The sequence below is a fragment of the Leptonychotes weddellii genome, chromosome 8, assembly GCF_054177405.1.
Source record: "Leptonychotes weddellii isolate Sample4059 chromosome 8, ASM5417740v2, whole genome shotgun sequence".
NCBI lineage: Eukaryota > Metazoa > Chordata > Mammalia > Carnivora > Phocidae > Leptonychotes > Leptonychotes weddellii.
In genome coordinates, this window is record NC_138376.1 from 43,947,888 (window position 1) to 43,964,651 (window position 16,764).

Consider the following 16,764-nt stretch of genomic DNA (forward strand, 5'->3'; position numbering starts at 1 on the left):
ATTCTATTTTCATGGATTCTGAGTTGTTTTTCCCTGGCCTCCTCTTTTCCCTTTTTATCTATTATATTGTCTTCCAGGTCGCTTATTCTCTCTTCTGCCTCAGTTACCCTAGCTGTTAGATTATCTAGATTGGATTGGATCTCATTGATAGCATTTTTAAGTTCTGCCAATTCAGCTTTCATTTCTGCCCTTAGAGACTCTCTGTTGTCATTAATTGATTTCTCCATTCTAGCCACTGTCTTCACAATTGCTAGCCTGAATTCCATCTCTGACATCTTGGTTATATCTGCATCCATTTGTAAATCTGCAGCATAGGTCATAATCTCTGAGTCTTTTCTATTTTGGGGGCTCCTCCTCCTAGTCATTCTGTTGATGGGTGTTTGAGGGAATGTATAGAGTCCAAATTATTGACCAGAACCCAAGCAAGATGATGCACCTGTTTTCTTGGGACCTTAGAGTTGCTGGCCTGTTGTTTTCCCAGCCGGTCTTCTGGGGGAGGGGCCTGCCGCGCTGTACTCGGGCAACCCTGTTTGGGCGGAGTTGCCCTGCCCCCCTGTGGCAGGGGATGGGCTCAGCGGGAATCAGTTTTGGGGGCTTTTGTTCTCTGGCACCTTTCCCTGGCAGCTTTCCATGTCTCCTCCGCGAGTCAGAGCAGAAGAGATCATTTCCAACCCTCTGCCTCAGAGCAGAGAGATCGCAGTCTGTTCTTCAGTGAGCTCTCCAGGCCACACTGTCTCCGTTTCTGTCCCTGCTGCTATAAACTGCGCCCCTCCGCAGCGCTCCCAGTCCTGCCTCCAGGTCGGAGCACGTCTCTGTCCTTTTTGCTTCTAAAACCGCCAGCCGCTGCCAGCCGCTCCCAGTTCGCACGCACATGACCCCACTGCTCCGGGTTTCCGCCCCGGGGGCTGCCCTAAAGTCCTTTCCCTGCCACTACCGGTCTCCCGAGTCTGTGCCCAGTCCCCAGCGCACGAGGCTGTTGCTCACTGGTGGTGTAGGATCCCCACGGTCAGGCACCCTCCCGCTGCTGTTTATCCTCCGATATCTGCCCGCGGTATCAGGGCTCCCCGCTTCGTACCTTCCTACCTCAAAACCAACCGCCTGTGATATTCTGCTTGTAGAGATCCAGATCTTCTTACATCTCAGGCTGGTTTCGTGGGTGCTCAGGGTGGTCTGGTAGATACCCAGCTCAATTCCGGGTACCAGTTGAAATAGGGTCGCCTAGTCCTCCGCCATATTTCCTCTCTGTCATTCTTGTTTTATGTATACATCTGTTTGCTCCTTATTTCCCTTCATTATTTTGAAAGTTCTGTTTTTGAGATACAAATTAAATTCATTGCAGTGTACACACCTTAACTTTTGTGAGTTTGACAGATGGCTACATCTGTTAACCTACACTTTTATCATAATAATTACTCTCTGTGGAAAGTTCCATTGTGTCCCTTCCCAGTCATTACCCACCCTCTCACCCCTGCAGTCTCTATTGTGATATTTTTTCCACCTTGCATTGGCTTCATCTCCTTTAGAACATCATGTAAATGGAATCATGTAGTATGTACTCTTTTGTATTTGTCATTTTATCTGTGAGATTCATCTATATTGTTTAGGACATTGTTCCTTTTTATTGGTTAGTAGTAGTCTGTTACATGAACTCAATTTGTTTATTCATTCTCATGTTGATGGACGTTTGGATTAAAGTTTTTAGCTATTGTGAATGAAGCTGTATATATTTTGTACAAGTCTTATGGACATAGGTTTTCATTCATCTTGGACTAATATCTAGGAGTGGAATTGCTGGGATCAAAGAGTAGGTGTATATTTAATTTTATAAGAAACTACTAAATAGTTTCCCATTGTTTGTACCAACAAAGTATGAGAATTCCAGTTACTTTGCATCATTGCAAAGGTTTGGTATTGCCAGTCTTTCATTTTAGCTGTTCTTTTGAGTGTCTCTTTGTGGTTTTAATCTGCATTTTCCTGATGAACAATGATGTTGGGCACTTTTTCTTGGGTTTATGGGCCATTCATTTATCTTTGTGAAATAGCTAAGTCTTTTGCCTAGTTTAAAAATTGGATTGTTTGCTTTTTTTCATAGTGAGTTGGGGTTCTTGATGTATTCTAGATACAAATATTTTGTCAGAAATATGAATATAATTCTCTCCCAGTCTAGACTTTATATATTCATATTATGTCTTTTGATGAGCTGAAGCTTTTAATCTCCTTAAGTGTAATTTAGTAGTTTTCTTTTGATGGTTGTTTTCTCTGTCCTGTCTGAGAATCCTTTGCTTATTCTTGCTTCAGAAATATATTTTGTTTACTTCATTTTTTATGAAATTCAGCTTTTTTTTTTTATTTTTAGCTTTTATATTTATTTCTACAATCTGTCTCAAATAGATTTTTGTTGATCTTTAAAAACAACCAGAATTTGACTTTACTGGTGATTCTCTATTGTTTGCCCATTTTTTACTTTGTTGATTTCTGCTCTTTAAACTTTGGATTTAATTTGCTTATCCTTTTCTAGCTTAAGGTAGCAGCTTAAATTGCCTTTGGACCTTCTTTTTCTATATAAACATTTAAAGTTATAAATTTTCCTCTAAGCATTGCTTTACCTTCAGATTTTGATAAGCTGTTTTCATTTTCATTCATTTAAAAATATTTTACCTTTTCCCTTTTAATTTGTTCTTTGACCCATAGATTTATTAGAAATTTGTTGTTTAACTTCTAAAGAGTTAGGGATTTATTTTCCAAATACTTGCATGAATTTTTTAATCTTGATTTTAGTTTTACTGTTCTGCATATGGATTAGAAACAGACAAAATGTAGGTAATACTCAGGTATTTTGAGATGAAATTATTCTATTATCTGCATTTTTATTGAAAAATATCTTTCAGTATTTTATGTGTACATTGTTTATAATTCCTATGAAAAAGCAGAGTTACTGTATTTAGAAAGTACTTACGAAAGCATTTATTTTTTTATCCAATTTAGAGTTCGTTGTCGAAATGCTGGTCCTGTAGCTGTAGCTGAGAAGAGCATTGCCCAAGTTGCAGAAAAATTCGTATTAAGAGGTTATTGTCCAAATTGCAAGCAAGTCTTTATGGATGAAACCAGTACCCGAAATCACAAGCAGAATTCAGGGCACAAAGTCCGAGTCATTACCTCAATGGAAGAATCAGTCTTACTTTATTGCCACAGCAGTGAAGGGAACAAACCTCCTTCTGACTTGCATCTATTACTAGATCAATCAAAATTTTCATCACTTAAAAGAACTATGTCTGTTCAAGAATCTAGCTCACAAGATTGCACCACTGTTCCAAAAAAGAAGATGAATTTAGAAGGTAGAAACCATGAAGGTATAGTTTGTGTTCAGAAAGAAAAGTCAGTTGTAAAAACTTGGTTTTGTGAATGTCATCAACGATTCCCAAGTGAAGACGCAGTGGAAAAGCATGTTTTCTCAGCAAACACAATGTGTTATAAGTGTGTGGTCTGTGGAAAGGTGTGTGAAGATTCAGGGGTCATCCGTTTACACATGAGCCGAATTCATGGAGGAGCACATTTAAATAACTTTCTTTTCTGGTGTCGGACATGCAAAAAGGAGTTAACGAGAAAAGAGACTATCATGGCACACGTGACTGAATTTCATAATGGACACAGATATTTTTATGAGACAGATGAGGTAGAAGGTGAAACTTTGCCATCATCTTCTACAACACTGGTGAGTAATGTGACTGCTGAGACTCCTTCTTCAACTATTACTATTATTGATCATTCTCCAGCAAACAGTCCTCCAAGGGGTAAATGGCAATGCCGAATTTGTGAAGATATGTTTGATTCCCAAGAATGTGTAAAACAGCATTGCATGTCTTTAGCAAGTCACCAGTTTCATAGATACAGCTGTGCCCATTGCAAAAAGACTTTTCACAAGGTAGAAACACTATACCGCCATTGCCAAGATGAGCATAACAATGAAATAAAGGTTAAGTACTTCTGTGGGCTTTGTGATCTTATCTTTAATGTGGAAGAAGCATTTTTAAGTCATTATAAGGAGCACCACAGCATAGATTATGTGTTTGTGCCTGAAAAAACTGAAACTTCAATTAAAACTGAGAATGATTTTCCAGTAATAGAGACTAGTAACTTGTTAACCTGTGGTTGCCGTGAGAGTTACATCTGTAAAGTCAACAGAAAGGAAGATTATAGTAGATGTCTCCACACCATGTTGGATAAAGGCAAACTGTGGTTTCGCTGCAGCTTGTGTTCAGCAACAGCACAGAGCGTAACTGACATTAACACTCATATCCATCAAGTGCACAGAGAAGAAAACAGTGAGGAGGAAGAGGAGCAACAGTATGTGATCAAGTGTGGCACCTGCACTAAAGCATTTCATGATCCTGAGAGTGCTCAGCAGCACTTCCATAGAAAACATTGCTTTTTACGGAAACCCAGTGTGGCTCATTTTGGATCTGAGAAAACAAGCCTATACAAGTTTGCTGCCAGTGCCTCACGTACAGAGAGAAAACTGAAACAGACAGTGAGCCATCCAAAAAATTCAGACACGGAGAAAGGAGCTGAGAATGACCTAAGCTGTCAGAATATAGGTATGGCTTTTCAATTCTAATGTCTGTGCAAATTCCATATGCTGATAGAGAAACATACGTGTATTGTAGACATCATTTTTGTGAAAGCTAATAATGACTCAGTTTTGAAGTAAGAAACATGGTGGGATGATCAGTTAATTAGTGTGTACACTTTTTAGGGATGTATATTCCTAAACACTAATAAATATTAATATTTAAATATTCATTCAACTACTCTAAACTTAAGGGGACAAAGAGTATATATTAGCTTTTTTTTTTTTTTTTAAGATTTTATTTATTTACTTGAGAGAGGAGATAGCGAGAGAGAACAGGAGCAGTGGGGAGAGGGAGAAGAAGGCTTCCTGCTGAGCAGGGAGCCCGACGCGGGGCTCGATCCCAGGACCCTGGGACCATTACCCTAGCCGAAGGCAGACGCTTAACAACTAAGCCACCCAGGTGCCCCGAATATATATTAGCTTTTAACAATGTGTTTAAGATAACATTTTCTTTTACAAAAAGCATAGGAATTTTGGGAGATGATGGAAATTGATAGTCTTTCTGAAAGTCAGATTTGAAAGTTATCCTGAACATTTAGACTCTTCTTATCATTTAGATTTAGGTTCATTAAAAAGATGATAAATCAAGTGAACTCTTTTTGTTTCTATTTTGACTTTATTCTTTTGTTGTTGTTGGCTGAATCTTTTTTTATTAAAAAATTTTTTTTTATTCCAGTGTAGTTAACATATTAGTTTCAGGTGTACAATATTAGTAATTCACCAATTCTATGTAATAGTCAGTGCTCGTTATGATAAAGTGTACTCTTAAGCCCTTCACCTATTTCATCCATCCCCCCATCCAACTTCCGTCTGGTAATCACCAGTTCTCTATATTTAAGAATCTGGTTTTTTGTTTGTCTTTTTTTCCCTTTATTTCTTAAATTCCACATGAGTGAAATCCTATGGTATTTGTCTTTCTGGCATTATACCCTCTAGATCCATCCATGTTGTTGCAAATGGCAAGATTTCATTCCTTTTTATGGCTGAGTAATATTTTGTTTATATATATATATATATATATATATATATATATATATAAATATATAAATGCACATACATGCCATGTCATCTTTATCCATTTATCAGTGCACACTTGGGTTGTGTCCATAATTTGACTATTGTAAATAATGCTGCATTTAACAAAGGGATGCGTATATCTTTTTGAATTAGTATTTTCATATTCTTTGGGTAACTATCCAGGAGTAGAATTACTGGATTATATGGTAATTCTCTTTTTAATTTTTCAAGGAACCTCCATATTGTTTTCCACAGTGGCTGTACCAGTTTGCATTCCCACCAGCAGTGTATAAGGAAGGGTTCCTTTTCCTCCACATCCTCATATTTTGGCCTAATTTTATAAGTATGAGAAGTCTTAAAGATCACTTCAGAATTTGTATATTTTTGTTATGATTTTCTTGGAAGCAAAACTATTACTTAGAGTGAAAATGGCAATTAGAAGTAGAGTTACAGGGGCTCCTGGGTGGCTCAGTGGGTTGGGTGTCTGCCTTTGGCTCGGGTCATGATCCCAGTGCACTGGGATCAGGCTTTGCATCGGGCTCACTGCTCAGTGAGGAGCCTACTTCTCCCTTTCCCTCTGCCTGCCACTCCCCCTGCTTGTGCTCTGTCTCTTTCTCTCAAATAAATAAAGTCTTTAAAAAAAAAAAAAAAGTTACAAGTGGTAGCAAGAAACCAGGGAGAAAACTGAGGTATAGATTCCTTTGTAATTACTCTAGACTTGACTTCTTGCACCATGTGATAAGACTAAGTAAGTCTAGAAGGGTACAATGTTTTTATTTCATTTAGAAGTATAATTTTAAGTGTATATTCTTTTAAATAAATATTAGATTTTGGTAAATTATACAATATATAGTGGGGACAGTGAGGATCTATGAAAATTTTGGCTAAAATGTTTTTTTAAAGATTTATTTGTTTTAGAGAGAAAGCTTACGCATGAGCGGGAGGGGCACAGGGAGAGAGAGAAAGAGAAACTCAAGCAAACTCCACACTGAACACAGAGCCTGACTCAGGGCTTGATCTCATGACCCTGAGATCATGACCTGAGCCGAAGCCAAGAGTTGGACGTTTAATGAACTGTGCCACACAGGTGCCCCTAAAATTTTTTTATAAACTATTTTTGTGAACTATTGAGTTTATGCAGCCTTGCTCTACAGCATGTGTAGATCTCAGTATCATCTTTAGTCATGGCATGTTTTATGTAAGAAATGATTACATGACCTGCTACTGACCCATTCAGCTCTACTTTAAACAGTAAAGCAGTGGTCACACTGTTTTTATATTCTCTTGTGCTTTTCTTTTGTTTTTCCGATTAGTTTTTGGGAATTTATGTTGGTCTGTGTTTGGTAGATGATTGTAGTATCTAAATCTACAGTTAACTAAGAATTAAAAAAAAATTTTTTTAAGTAATTTCTACACCTAACATGGGGCTCAAACTCACGACCCAGAGATCGAGTCACATACTCCACCGACTGAGCTAGCCAGGGACTCCTACAATTACTAAGAATTTTAAGAAAAGATAAAAGAAGATGGGTGGCTTGGAAATGGGGAGGAGATGGCAGTAGTATATTTGAAGGAGTCTCTATTAGGTAGAGTAAAACCTAGTCATTTTAAAAATAGTTTCAAATATTAAGGTTTACATTGCTAACCACTAGAAACTTCAAGGCCTTATCATTATAGAAAAGTATGAAAGAAATGAGAGGGATGGAGAACAAGAGTTGGAAAATGGTGGAAGAGGAAAGAATCTAAGAGAACCAAGAAAAGATGTGTTTATGGTGGGAGGTGCTGGTGTGCCACCAGGACCTCTTATGCACCACTTTATGGTAGCAGGGTTGTAGGTTATTTCATTTCTGCTCTCTAGGGTTTTTAACATAGCTAACAGGTTACTAATTAATCAGTCTAGATTGGGAAAAGAAACTTCTGGTGGGAGAAGTTCTTAACAGATAACCTTGAAATTTTATTTTGATGGAGGGTACAAGATTTTGGTTATTTAGCCTCAAAACTTGGTCTTCTAGTTCCTCCAATACATTATTTTTTTTTAAAGATTTTATTTATTTATTTGTCAGAGAGAGTGAGCAGCACAAGCAGGGGGAGCTGCAGGCAGAGGGAGAAGCAGGCTCCCTTCTGAGCAAGGAGCCCAATGAGGGACTCTACCCCAGGACTCAGGATCATGACCTGAGCTGAAGGCAGATGCTTAACCCACTGAGCCGCCCAGGCATCCCTCCAGTACATTATTTTTTTAAAAATTCCTTGTATAAATTACTTTTAAAGAAATCCTTAGCTATAATGGATTTGGTAATGATAGGAGCAGTTTTGGAGGTAGTGGAAGCTGTAATGATTTTGGCAATTACAACCAATCAGTCTTGAAATTCTGGACCCATGGAAGAAGGAAATTTTGGAGGCAGACTCTCTGGCCCCTGTGGTGGTGGAGGCCAGTACTTTTCCAAACCACAAAACCAACATGGCTATGGCGGTTCCAGCAGCAGCAGTGGCATAGCGGTGGCAGAAAGTTTTAATTACTGCCAGGAAACGAAGTTTAGCAGGAGAGAAGAGCCAGAGAAGTGACAGGGAAGCTGCATGTTACAACGGATTTGTGAACTCAACCAAACAGTGGTGGCAGGGCCTAGCTGCTACAAAAAAGACATGTTTGAGACAATACTCATGTGTATGGGCAAAAAATCTCAAGCACTGTATTTGTGACTAATATAACAGATTGTTTTAGTTTCTCTTCTATGGAAAAAAGCATTCCAACAAAGGATTTTAATACAGATTTTTTTTTAACACCTATGCTGTTGATTGCTAAATGTGATACCCTCATCATGATGCTGAATAAATAGGCCTTTTTAAAAAAAAATTAGAAAAAGAAAGGCAGGCTTTAGGGTCAGTGGCATGTATATATAGAAAGAATAATGAAATTTTTGAAATGTTCAGAATATTTTTTATCTGGTGTTAGGATACTGTGTCATGTACAAGTTTGGACTTCATGAAAAGGTTTAGAAATTAATAAAATTAACATTTTTGTATAGTCTCTAATATCTTTTAAACTTGAGCAATTAAAATGTTTTTAGCTAATTCTTAACCAAATTCAGGTTAATGTTTCTCTCTTCTCAGATGAAGAAGTTGTTGAGCTTCCAGATTTGGATTATCTGCGAACCATGACTCATATAGTCTTTGTAGACTTTGATAACTGGTCAAACTTTTTTGGTCATCTGCCAGGGCATCTTAACCAAGGAACATTTATTTGGGGTTTTCAAGGTATGGTTGATAAGGAAAACATTTGAAATGATACCCTTTCCTCTTTTTTCCATTAGAATATGTTTCACGTTAAAAGGACTGCTCTTGAACCTTCTTGATTAGAACATACAAACATAATTAGAATATTGTCACTTTGCATTATAGCTACTCTGCTAGAATATTTTTCTCTTTACATTTCTGTGTGGTAAATGTTAATTCTCTTTGGTGACCTAAAGTTTGTGGATCTTTAGATACATACTGAAAAAGCCTTTATTCAACACCTGCAGTGTGCCAGGTACTATGCTTCATATTAATTCATGTTTACTGATTATTATATTTACCTCGTTTTTTAAATATAAGAAAGTATGCTGAGTTTATTTTTTTTCCGAAGTATAAAACTAATAAATAGTAGAGTTAGCTTTTGAACTTGGTTGGGCCTCATGGCTACAGAACTAGTATGATTTTCAACATGCCACAACTGCCTCTTCAGTTCATCCTTACTGTATTCATCTAAATATCTCTTTACAAACCATTGACCAAACAGGGAGAGAGACTTCTTTGATTTACAGAAGGTTAGTATAGTGAACATCCAATAAACTTCATGTTTGATAGGGAACAACATAAAAAGAGGAGGATTGGATTTAAGATAGAAATGTACTGACCTGGATAAAGTTATCCAGTACAGTCTTTTAGTAAATTTAGCTTTGCTGATTGCCCATAATTTCTATCCACTGAGTAGCCTTGACATATTTGTGAAAAAAACCACTAATACGGTTTTTTAGAAGTATACCATTCAGAGTCTTATCACACACATTACTTTTGATTCTCACTAACATACCTCTGTGTTTCCAGATGAATAGGCAGATTGAAGGAAGTTGGCCTGTTTTGCCAAGATTTTGTAAAGCAACAAAATGGTGATACCCATACTAGAATTGAATTCTGCATTCTAATCTAGTACCTACCCTCTAGAAAAATTTTTCTCTAATAGTGTTTTTTCATGATTGAGCTTTCAGTTGTATCTAGTGTTCTTTTCTTCTTTTTTTTTCTGTTTGACTATCATTTATGCCTTTTCTAAAAATAATAGGAGGAAACACCAATTGGAAGCCTCCACTCAACTGTAAGATCTATAATTACCTGAATAGGATTGGATGCTTCTTCCTTCATCCTCGTTGTAGTAAAAGGAAAGATGCTGCTGATTTTGCCATATGTATGCATGTGAGTGAGTGTTTTATTAAAAATCTAACATGAATCTAGGACCCATTTGGAATTTCCTTTCCACTTGGATCGTAATGACACCTATAGAGCATGCTTCAGTGCTGTATTTTTGTATAAAATCTTCTGCATTGGGTTCTACTTATGACTAATGAGGGCAAGGGCCCATATCATACTTATTTACTGCCTTTTTCCCCAGTTCCTAGCAGACTGTCAGCTACTCATTGTAGACCCTTAACTATTTATAGAATAACGGTCAAGAGATGACATTGTACTTCATGTATGCTAAGATACTTTGACATTTTAACACATCTGAAATTGGGGGGCACCTTAAAGTCACCATTGGTCTAGATGGGATTTGCATTTGCTTCTCTGCCAGTCACCTAGAGAAGCTACCAACCTGAGACCCATTTTAAATTAAATTCTCTGCTTAAGGATTTATGTATCACACTGATAGCATGAATTTACTCTGCAGATTTGTTTTTTAGGTATTTCTGTGTGTGTTTTTTTAAAGTTTATTTATTTATTTATTTATTTAGAAAGAGGGGAGGGGCAAGGGGGAGAGGGCGGGAGAGAGAATCTTAAGCAGGCTCCATGCCCAGTGTGAAGCCTGACACAGGGCTCCATCTCACAACCCTGAGTTCATGACCTGAGCCAAAATTAAGAGTTGGACCCTTAACCAACTGAGCCACCGAGGCACCCCTTAAGTTTTTTATTTATTTAAGTAATCTCTGCACCCAGCATGGGGCTCGAACCCATGACTCCAAGACCAAGAGTCACATGCTCTACCGACTAAGCCAGCCAGGTACTGTCCCTCTCTGCAAACTTGTTGGCTGCTGCTTACATTTTAAACCATAAGACATTTCCTTTTCCATTTATTCAGTGCTAAGATTGAGTTATGCAAATTACCTTGCTTACCCTCTCTCTATGGCAGATTTATTTCTTATGTATTACCCTTAGATTAAGTATGTAGCCCTTATAGCATTCCAGCTTTATGTACTTCTTTTGGCTTTTTTTTTTTTTCTTTCTTGGTGGCACATAAAATATCTGATAATTGATGGCATTTTACATTTGATTAAATATGGCGTATTTTATTTATGAAGGAGATCTTTATATCATACTTTGGTGGGAGCTAGAAAACAAGCTAAATATATCTTTCTAGGGGTGCTTGGCTGGCTCCGTCAGTGGAGCATGCAACTCTTGATCTCAAGGTTGAGTTCAAGCCCCACGTTGGGTATAGAGATTCATTTTAAAAAGTAATAAAATCGGGCGCCTGGGTGGCTCAGTTGGTTAAGCGACTGCCTTCGGCTCAGGTCATGATCCTGGAGTCCCTGGATCGAGTCCCGCATCAGGCTCCCTGCTCGGCGGGGAGCCTGCTTCTCCCTCTGACCCTCCCCCCTCTCATGTGCTCTCTGTCTCTCATTCTCTCTGTCTCAAATAAATAAATAAAATCTTTAAAAAAAAAAAAAAAGTAATAAAATCATGGGACGCCTGGGTGGCCCAGTTGGTTAAGCGGCTGCCTTCGGCTCAGGTCATGTGGGATCGAGCCCCACATCGGGCTCCCTGCTCGGCGTGAAGCCTGCTTTTCCCTCTCCCACTCCCCCTGCTTGTGTTCCCTCTCTCCCTGTCTGTCTCTCTCTGTCAAATAAATAAATAAAATCTTTTAAAAAAATTAAAAGTAATAAAATCTTAAATAAATACACCTTTCTAGGTATGTGTTCATTCTGAAATAGATGTAACTTAATTTAAACCTCAAGTACTGATTTCTATCAACATATGCATTTTGTTCCAATTTAGGCTGGCCGTCTAGATGAACAACTACCCAAGCAAATTCCTTTCACCATCCTCTCAGGAGATCAAGGTTTTCTGGAGCTAGAGAATCAATTTAAGAAGACTCAGAGGCCAGCACATATACTAAACCCTCACCATTTAGAGGGAGATATGATGTGTGCCTTGTTAAATAGCATATCTGATACCACCAAAGGTACGCAGCTGCAGTCACAGTGCAAACCGCCCAAGAGGAGGAGACTTCACTGCTGAGAGAAACCAATAAACTGCTGTCCACTAGTGAACTGTTGGCTGCTCACTAGAGCATCGTCTTCTCATACTTCTATATTTCTTATTTTTTACTTTTCTCTCATTCTTTAGTGTTTTAGAATTTTCTGGAGCCTTTTCTGATCTATTAGATAAAATCTGTATTCAAGTATATAAAATATATATTCATATGTTAGTGCAGTTTTGCAAAGCTCAGAATCCAGATTTTCAGTTTCTAAAATACCAGATTTATCTTCACTTTTTCAGAAAGCTAACTGCTTATAGGTTAAACCAGAAAGCAATAAATAATATGGCAAAAAAAAAAAAAAAAGACAATTTTAAGAGGTTGACAGGGACAAAAATGAAGCCCTGAGAGATCTTTAATTCCTTGAAAGAGGTTGGTACCTCCTGTCCTATTCCCGGGATTTACACTGTTTTCTCTGACTTTCTGATATTGTTCAGTGAAAGAGTGTGCTTATGTTCAGTTTCACTAAGAAGTATTTAAGAAAGGATGCAATTCTAGGGATTCAGATGAGTTTTTTTTCGTAATTTCTGAAATATGGTAGAAGAAAAGAACAAATTTTTAAATATCCTAATGGTTTGCAGCCATGACTAAGATTTGAAGATACTGATATATGACCTCAATGAAAACCTATTTTTGGCATTTTTACTATATGCCCTAAGTTTTCCAACTCTCCTCCTAGCTATTTTTTTCTTTCAGTATGTTTGGAGCCACATCTTGATTGAAAACCCATTCTGAAGAATTTTGCTCTCATCACTGAATTACAGTGGATGAATTTACTTCTGCAAAGTTAGGAATCCTTAATCTATTAGCCCAACTGCTCTTTAAAGGAAAATCGACTCTATTTTACATATTTATGTCATGCCTTAGTACTGAATTTTATCTTCCTATTCTGTAATTTTTGTTTTCATCCATTTGCTTTTCTTATCTTTGGTTGCTGCTTTTTTTTTTTTTAATCTTTTTCTTTTATTCTTTTGCCATCCTGTCCCCAGTCCTTAACAACATCTACTTAATATCCTGTAAAGTACTTAAATTTTTATCTTTGCCACCCAAGGCTGACCCTTTTTCTTCCTTTCCTATGCTGCTGCTTTGGGGAACATCTCTTTTGTAATTGTCACTGTGAAAACTGTTAGGGATTTGCTTCTCTTACCAACTTTATTTGGAAATGGGAGCTGCATGTAAGTAGGTCTGCATGGGTATATTAGGGTTGGAGATAAGATACAGGTTATTATTACATGCTGATTGTTCCCCTCTGAGTACCCCTATGTGCTAGGTGTTTTTTTAATCATTCGTTCATATTCAGTGCTCTTTTGAATTTACTGCTCTTTGGGGACACGTGTGTACTTCATTCTGAATTTTTGTGAAATGCAGAGATAGTACAGTGCATAAAGAAGGGCATGGGCTTTCTTTGGTTTGAATGCTAACTTTGCTGCTGCTTTGCTGTGTGATTTCAGGCAAGTTACTCAACTTTTTCTGACCCTCACTTTTTATATCTATAAAGTCTTAAGAATTAGTGATATGTATAAAGTATCTAGCACAGCATATAAAGTACTATGGGTGCTCAATAAATAGCAGCTATTTTTATTATTACTACCATAAGAAGAAAATATGATTCCTAGCCACTTTTTTTTTCCTTAGTTTTTCTTTCCAATAGGTTTTTATTGTGGTAAAATATACAGAACATAAGATTTACCATTTTAACCATTCTGAAGTATGTACTTCAGGTGTTTCCTACATTTACATTTTGTGCAGCCATCACCATCATCCATTTTCACAGCTCTTTTTATCTTGCAAAACTGAAACTTTATATCCATTTAACAGTAATTCCCCATTCCCCTTTTCCCAACCCCTGGAAAACACCATTCTATAGTATTTTGACTAAATACTTCATATAAGTGAAATCATACAGCATTTGTCTTTTTGTACCTGGCCTGTTTCACTTAGCATAATGTCCTCAAGTTTCATCTGGGTTATAGCAAAGGTAAGAATTCCCTTCCTTTTTAAGGCTGAACAATATTCCATTGTATGTGTAGACTTTATTTTGCTTATCCATTTATCCATCAATGGATACTTGCATTGAATCCATGTTTTTAACTATTGTGAGTAATGCTGCTATGAACACAGATGTATAAATATCTCTTCAAGACCTTGCTTTTATTTCTTTTGAGTATGTACCCAGAAGTGGAATAGCTGGATCATAAGCTAGTTCTATTTTTAATTTTTTGAGATATTTCTGTACTGTTTTCCATAGCAACTATATCATTTTACATCCCTACCAAGAGTATAGAAGGGTTCCAGTTTTTCTACATCTGTGTTAACACTTATTTTCTAGGTTTTGTTTGTTTGTTTTTGTTGATAGCCATCCTAATGGGTGTGAAGTGGTATCTCATTGTGGTTTTCATTTCCATTTCCCTAATGATTAGTGATGTTGAGCATCTTTTCATGTGCTATAGCCACTACATTTTATTTTTTTATTTTTAATTTTTTTTAAAGATTTTATTTATTTATTTGACAGAGAGAGACAGCGAGAGAGGGAACACAAGCAGGGGGAGTGGGAGAGGGAGAAGCAGGCCTCCCGCGGAGCAGGGAGCCCGATGCGGGGCTCAGTCCCCAGGGTCCTGGGATCATGACCTGAGCCGAAGGCAGACGCTTAACGACTGAGCCACCCAGGCGCCCCTAGCCACTACATTTTAAAAGTAATGAGAATTATTAAAACTAAGTGGCCAGAGATATGTATAGTCCTTAAATCATGATGTTTCAGTTAGACCTAGATTTGAAGATGCTTTTGTAACTAATTCTAAAATTCAAAAAAATAAGTTATACTGAATCACAGTATGTTCAGATTCAGTTTAAGACAATTTTTTTTTTTTTTATGGAAGACTTAAAAGACATCAAATTGCCTAGTAGTGAACTTTGTAACGAGAAAATCAAAGAACAGTCCTTGGATAACTTTATTCTATCACCTTTCCTAACAAATGGCTTTGTAAATGGTAGAATAATAGTATTTGTTTAAAAATGATATTTGATACATGTTGGGACTTAGAAGATTTCTCAATGTCCACAAATACTGTAATTAATTCTTCTTGGGCCTTTAGGTACTTTTGGTTACTCTAAGAATGCCAGGATAACTCCTTCCTTCTAGCTTATTAGCACAGTGTTCCTATCTTCAGATTTGACAGCTAGACAGTTTCTTAAGGCAGTGTGGTTTTGGGGTGGGAATCAGTGGACCTTTTTGAGAATCTGACAAAAGGTTTCAATGCTTCTTTCCTCAAAAATGAACATGTATATATAATATCACATGCAACTTCAGGGGATTTGTGGTCTCAAGCCTCCTAGTTACCAGCCATACCACAAAACTCTCCTTAGGATATGACAGCAGTTCATACTGTTAACATCCAGTGAGAAGTTCTCTTATATTAATCATTGATTTAGAGACAGTCTGCTGATTTTTCAGTTTTAAAAAAATCTCCACCATAGCAGAGACAAATGATAGAAGTTTGAACCTCTTATTTCTTTCTAACTTTTCAGAAATTTTCCATTAGTAGGACCAGAAAGTGATATTAGACTGGAGCTTCCTGTATAAACAAGGAAGAATCTATTGAATAGTGTCATGAGAATCAGTGATTATGCGATATCTTATTTTTAGTCTTTGCCAGTTTTTCAGTTAATTGAAGGTTTTTTTCAGGAGGTGTTTATCTCAGTAAAAATAAAGATATTCAGAGTGGCTGATATGAATGTCCAGCCAGTTGGCCATAAGGTATTACGTTTTAGCTTGGCATGGAGGGAACAGCTAAGTAGCTTTACTACTGGTACTTTTTTAGATCTCTGACTTAGGGTAAGTCATTTACTTTTTGCAGCAAAGTAAGCGTATAGACTTAAGTTTGAGATTTGCAAATGTCATGGCTTTTGCCCTATAAAAATCTCTCTCCTTCTAAGCATCAGGATTCCAGCACAGGATAAATGTATAAATATAAATCCATGTAGAGGTATTTTAAAACATTTATTAATTTGTTCTTAATTGACACCTTTGGCCCCCTTATCCTTTATCAGTTCTGTTTTATAGTGTACTCCTCACTGTTTTAAAACTTGCCAAGATACATGGATCCTTTCTAGTAATTCTAATCAGAGGAGCCAGGTAGACTTTCTCTTCTTTTGGACCTTTTACATTTTATTCACAAATATATGTTGATTCTAACTCGAGTCATATTCCAAAAATGCGGTTATAACTTGTCACTTAAATGTTTTAAAGAACAGGGGCACCCGAGTGGCTCAGTTGGTTGAGCTACTAACCCCTGGTTTTGGCTCAGGTCATAATCTCAGGATCATGGGATCCAGCCCCAAGTTGGTTCTGTACTAAGTGCAGAATTTGCTTGTCCCTCTCCCTCCCCCTCTGCTCCTTCCCTTTTGTTCCTACCCCACCCCCACCCCACACACTCTCGCACCCTCTCTCTCTCAAATAAATAAAATCTTTGAATGTTTTAAAGAAGAGAAGGGCGGGGGGTGCACCTGGGTGGCTCAGTTGGTTAAGCATCTGACTTGATTTCAGCTCACGCCTTGCTCTCTGGGTCATGATTTTAGACCTTGCGTTGGGCTCCACGTTGGCCTCCACTTTGGGTGT

General features: G+C 37.4%; 1 protein-coding gene across 1 annotated transcript in view; it reads left to right on the plus strand.

Annotated features, from left to right (window-relative positions):
• Positions 1-16,764, plus strand: part of LOC102731372 (E3 SUMO-protein ligase ZNF451) — a 93,647-nt gene that overhangs the window by 59,370 nt on the left and 17,513 nt on the right. The window contains exons 5-8 of the mRNA XM_081827577.1: positions 2,870-4,595; positions 8,756-8,899; positions 9,963-10,093; positions 11,888-12,074. Of these exons, the coding sequence (XP_081683703.1) occupies positions 2,870-4,595; positions 8,756-8,899; positions 9,963-10,093; positions 11,888-12,074 (2,188 nt within the window). The remainder of the gene's footprint in view (positions 1-2,869; positions 4,596-8,755; positions 8,900-9,962; positions 10,094-11,887; positions 12,075-16,764) is intronic.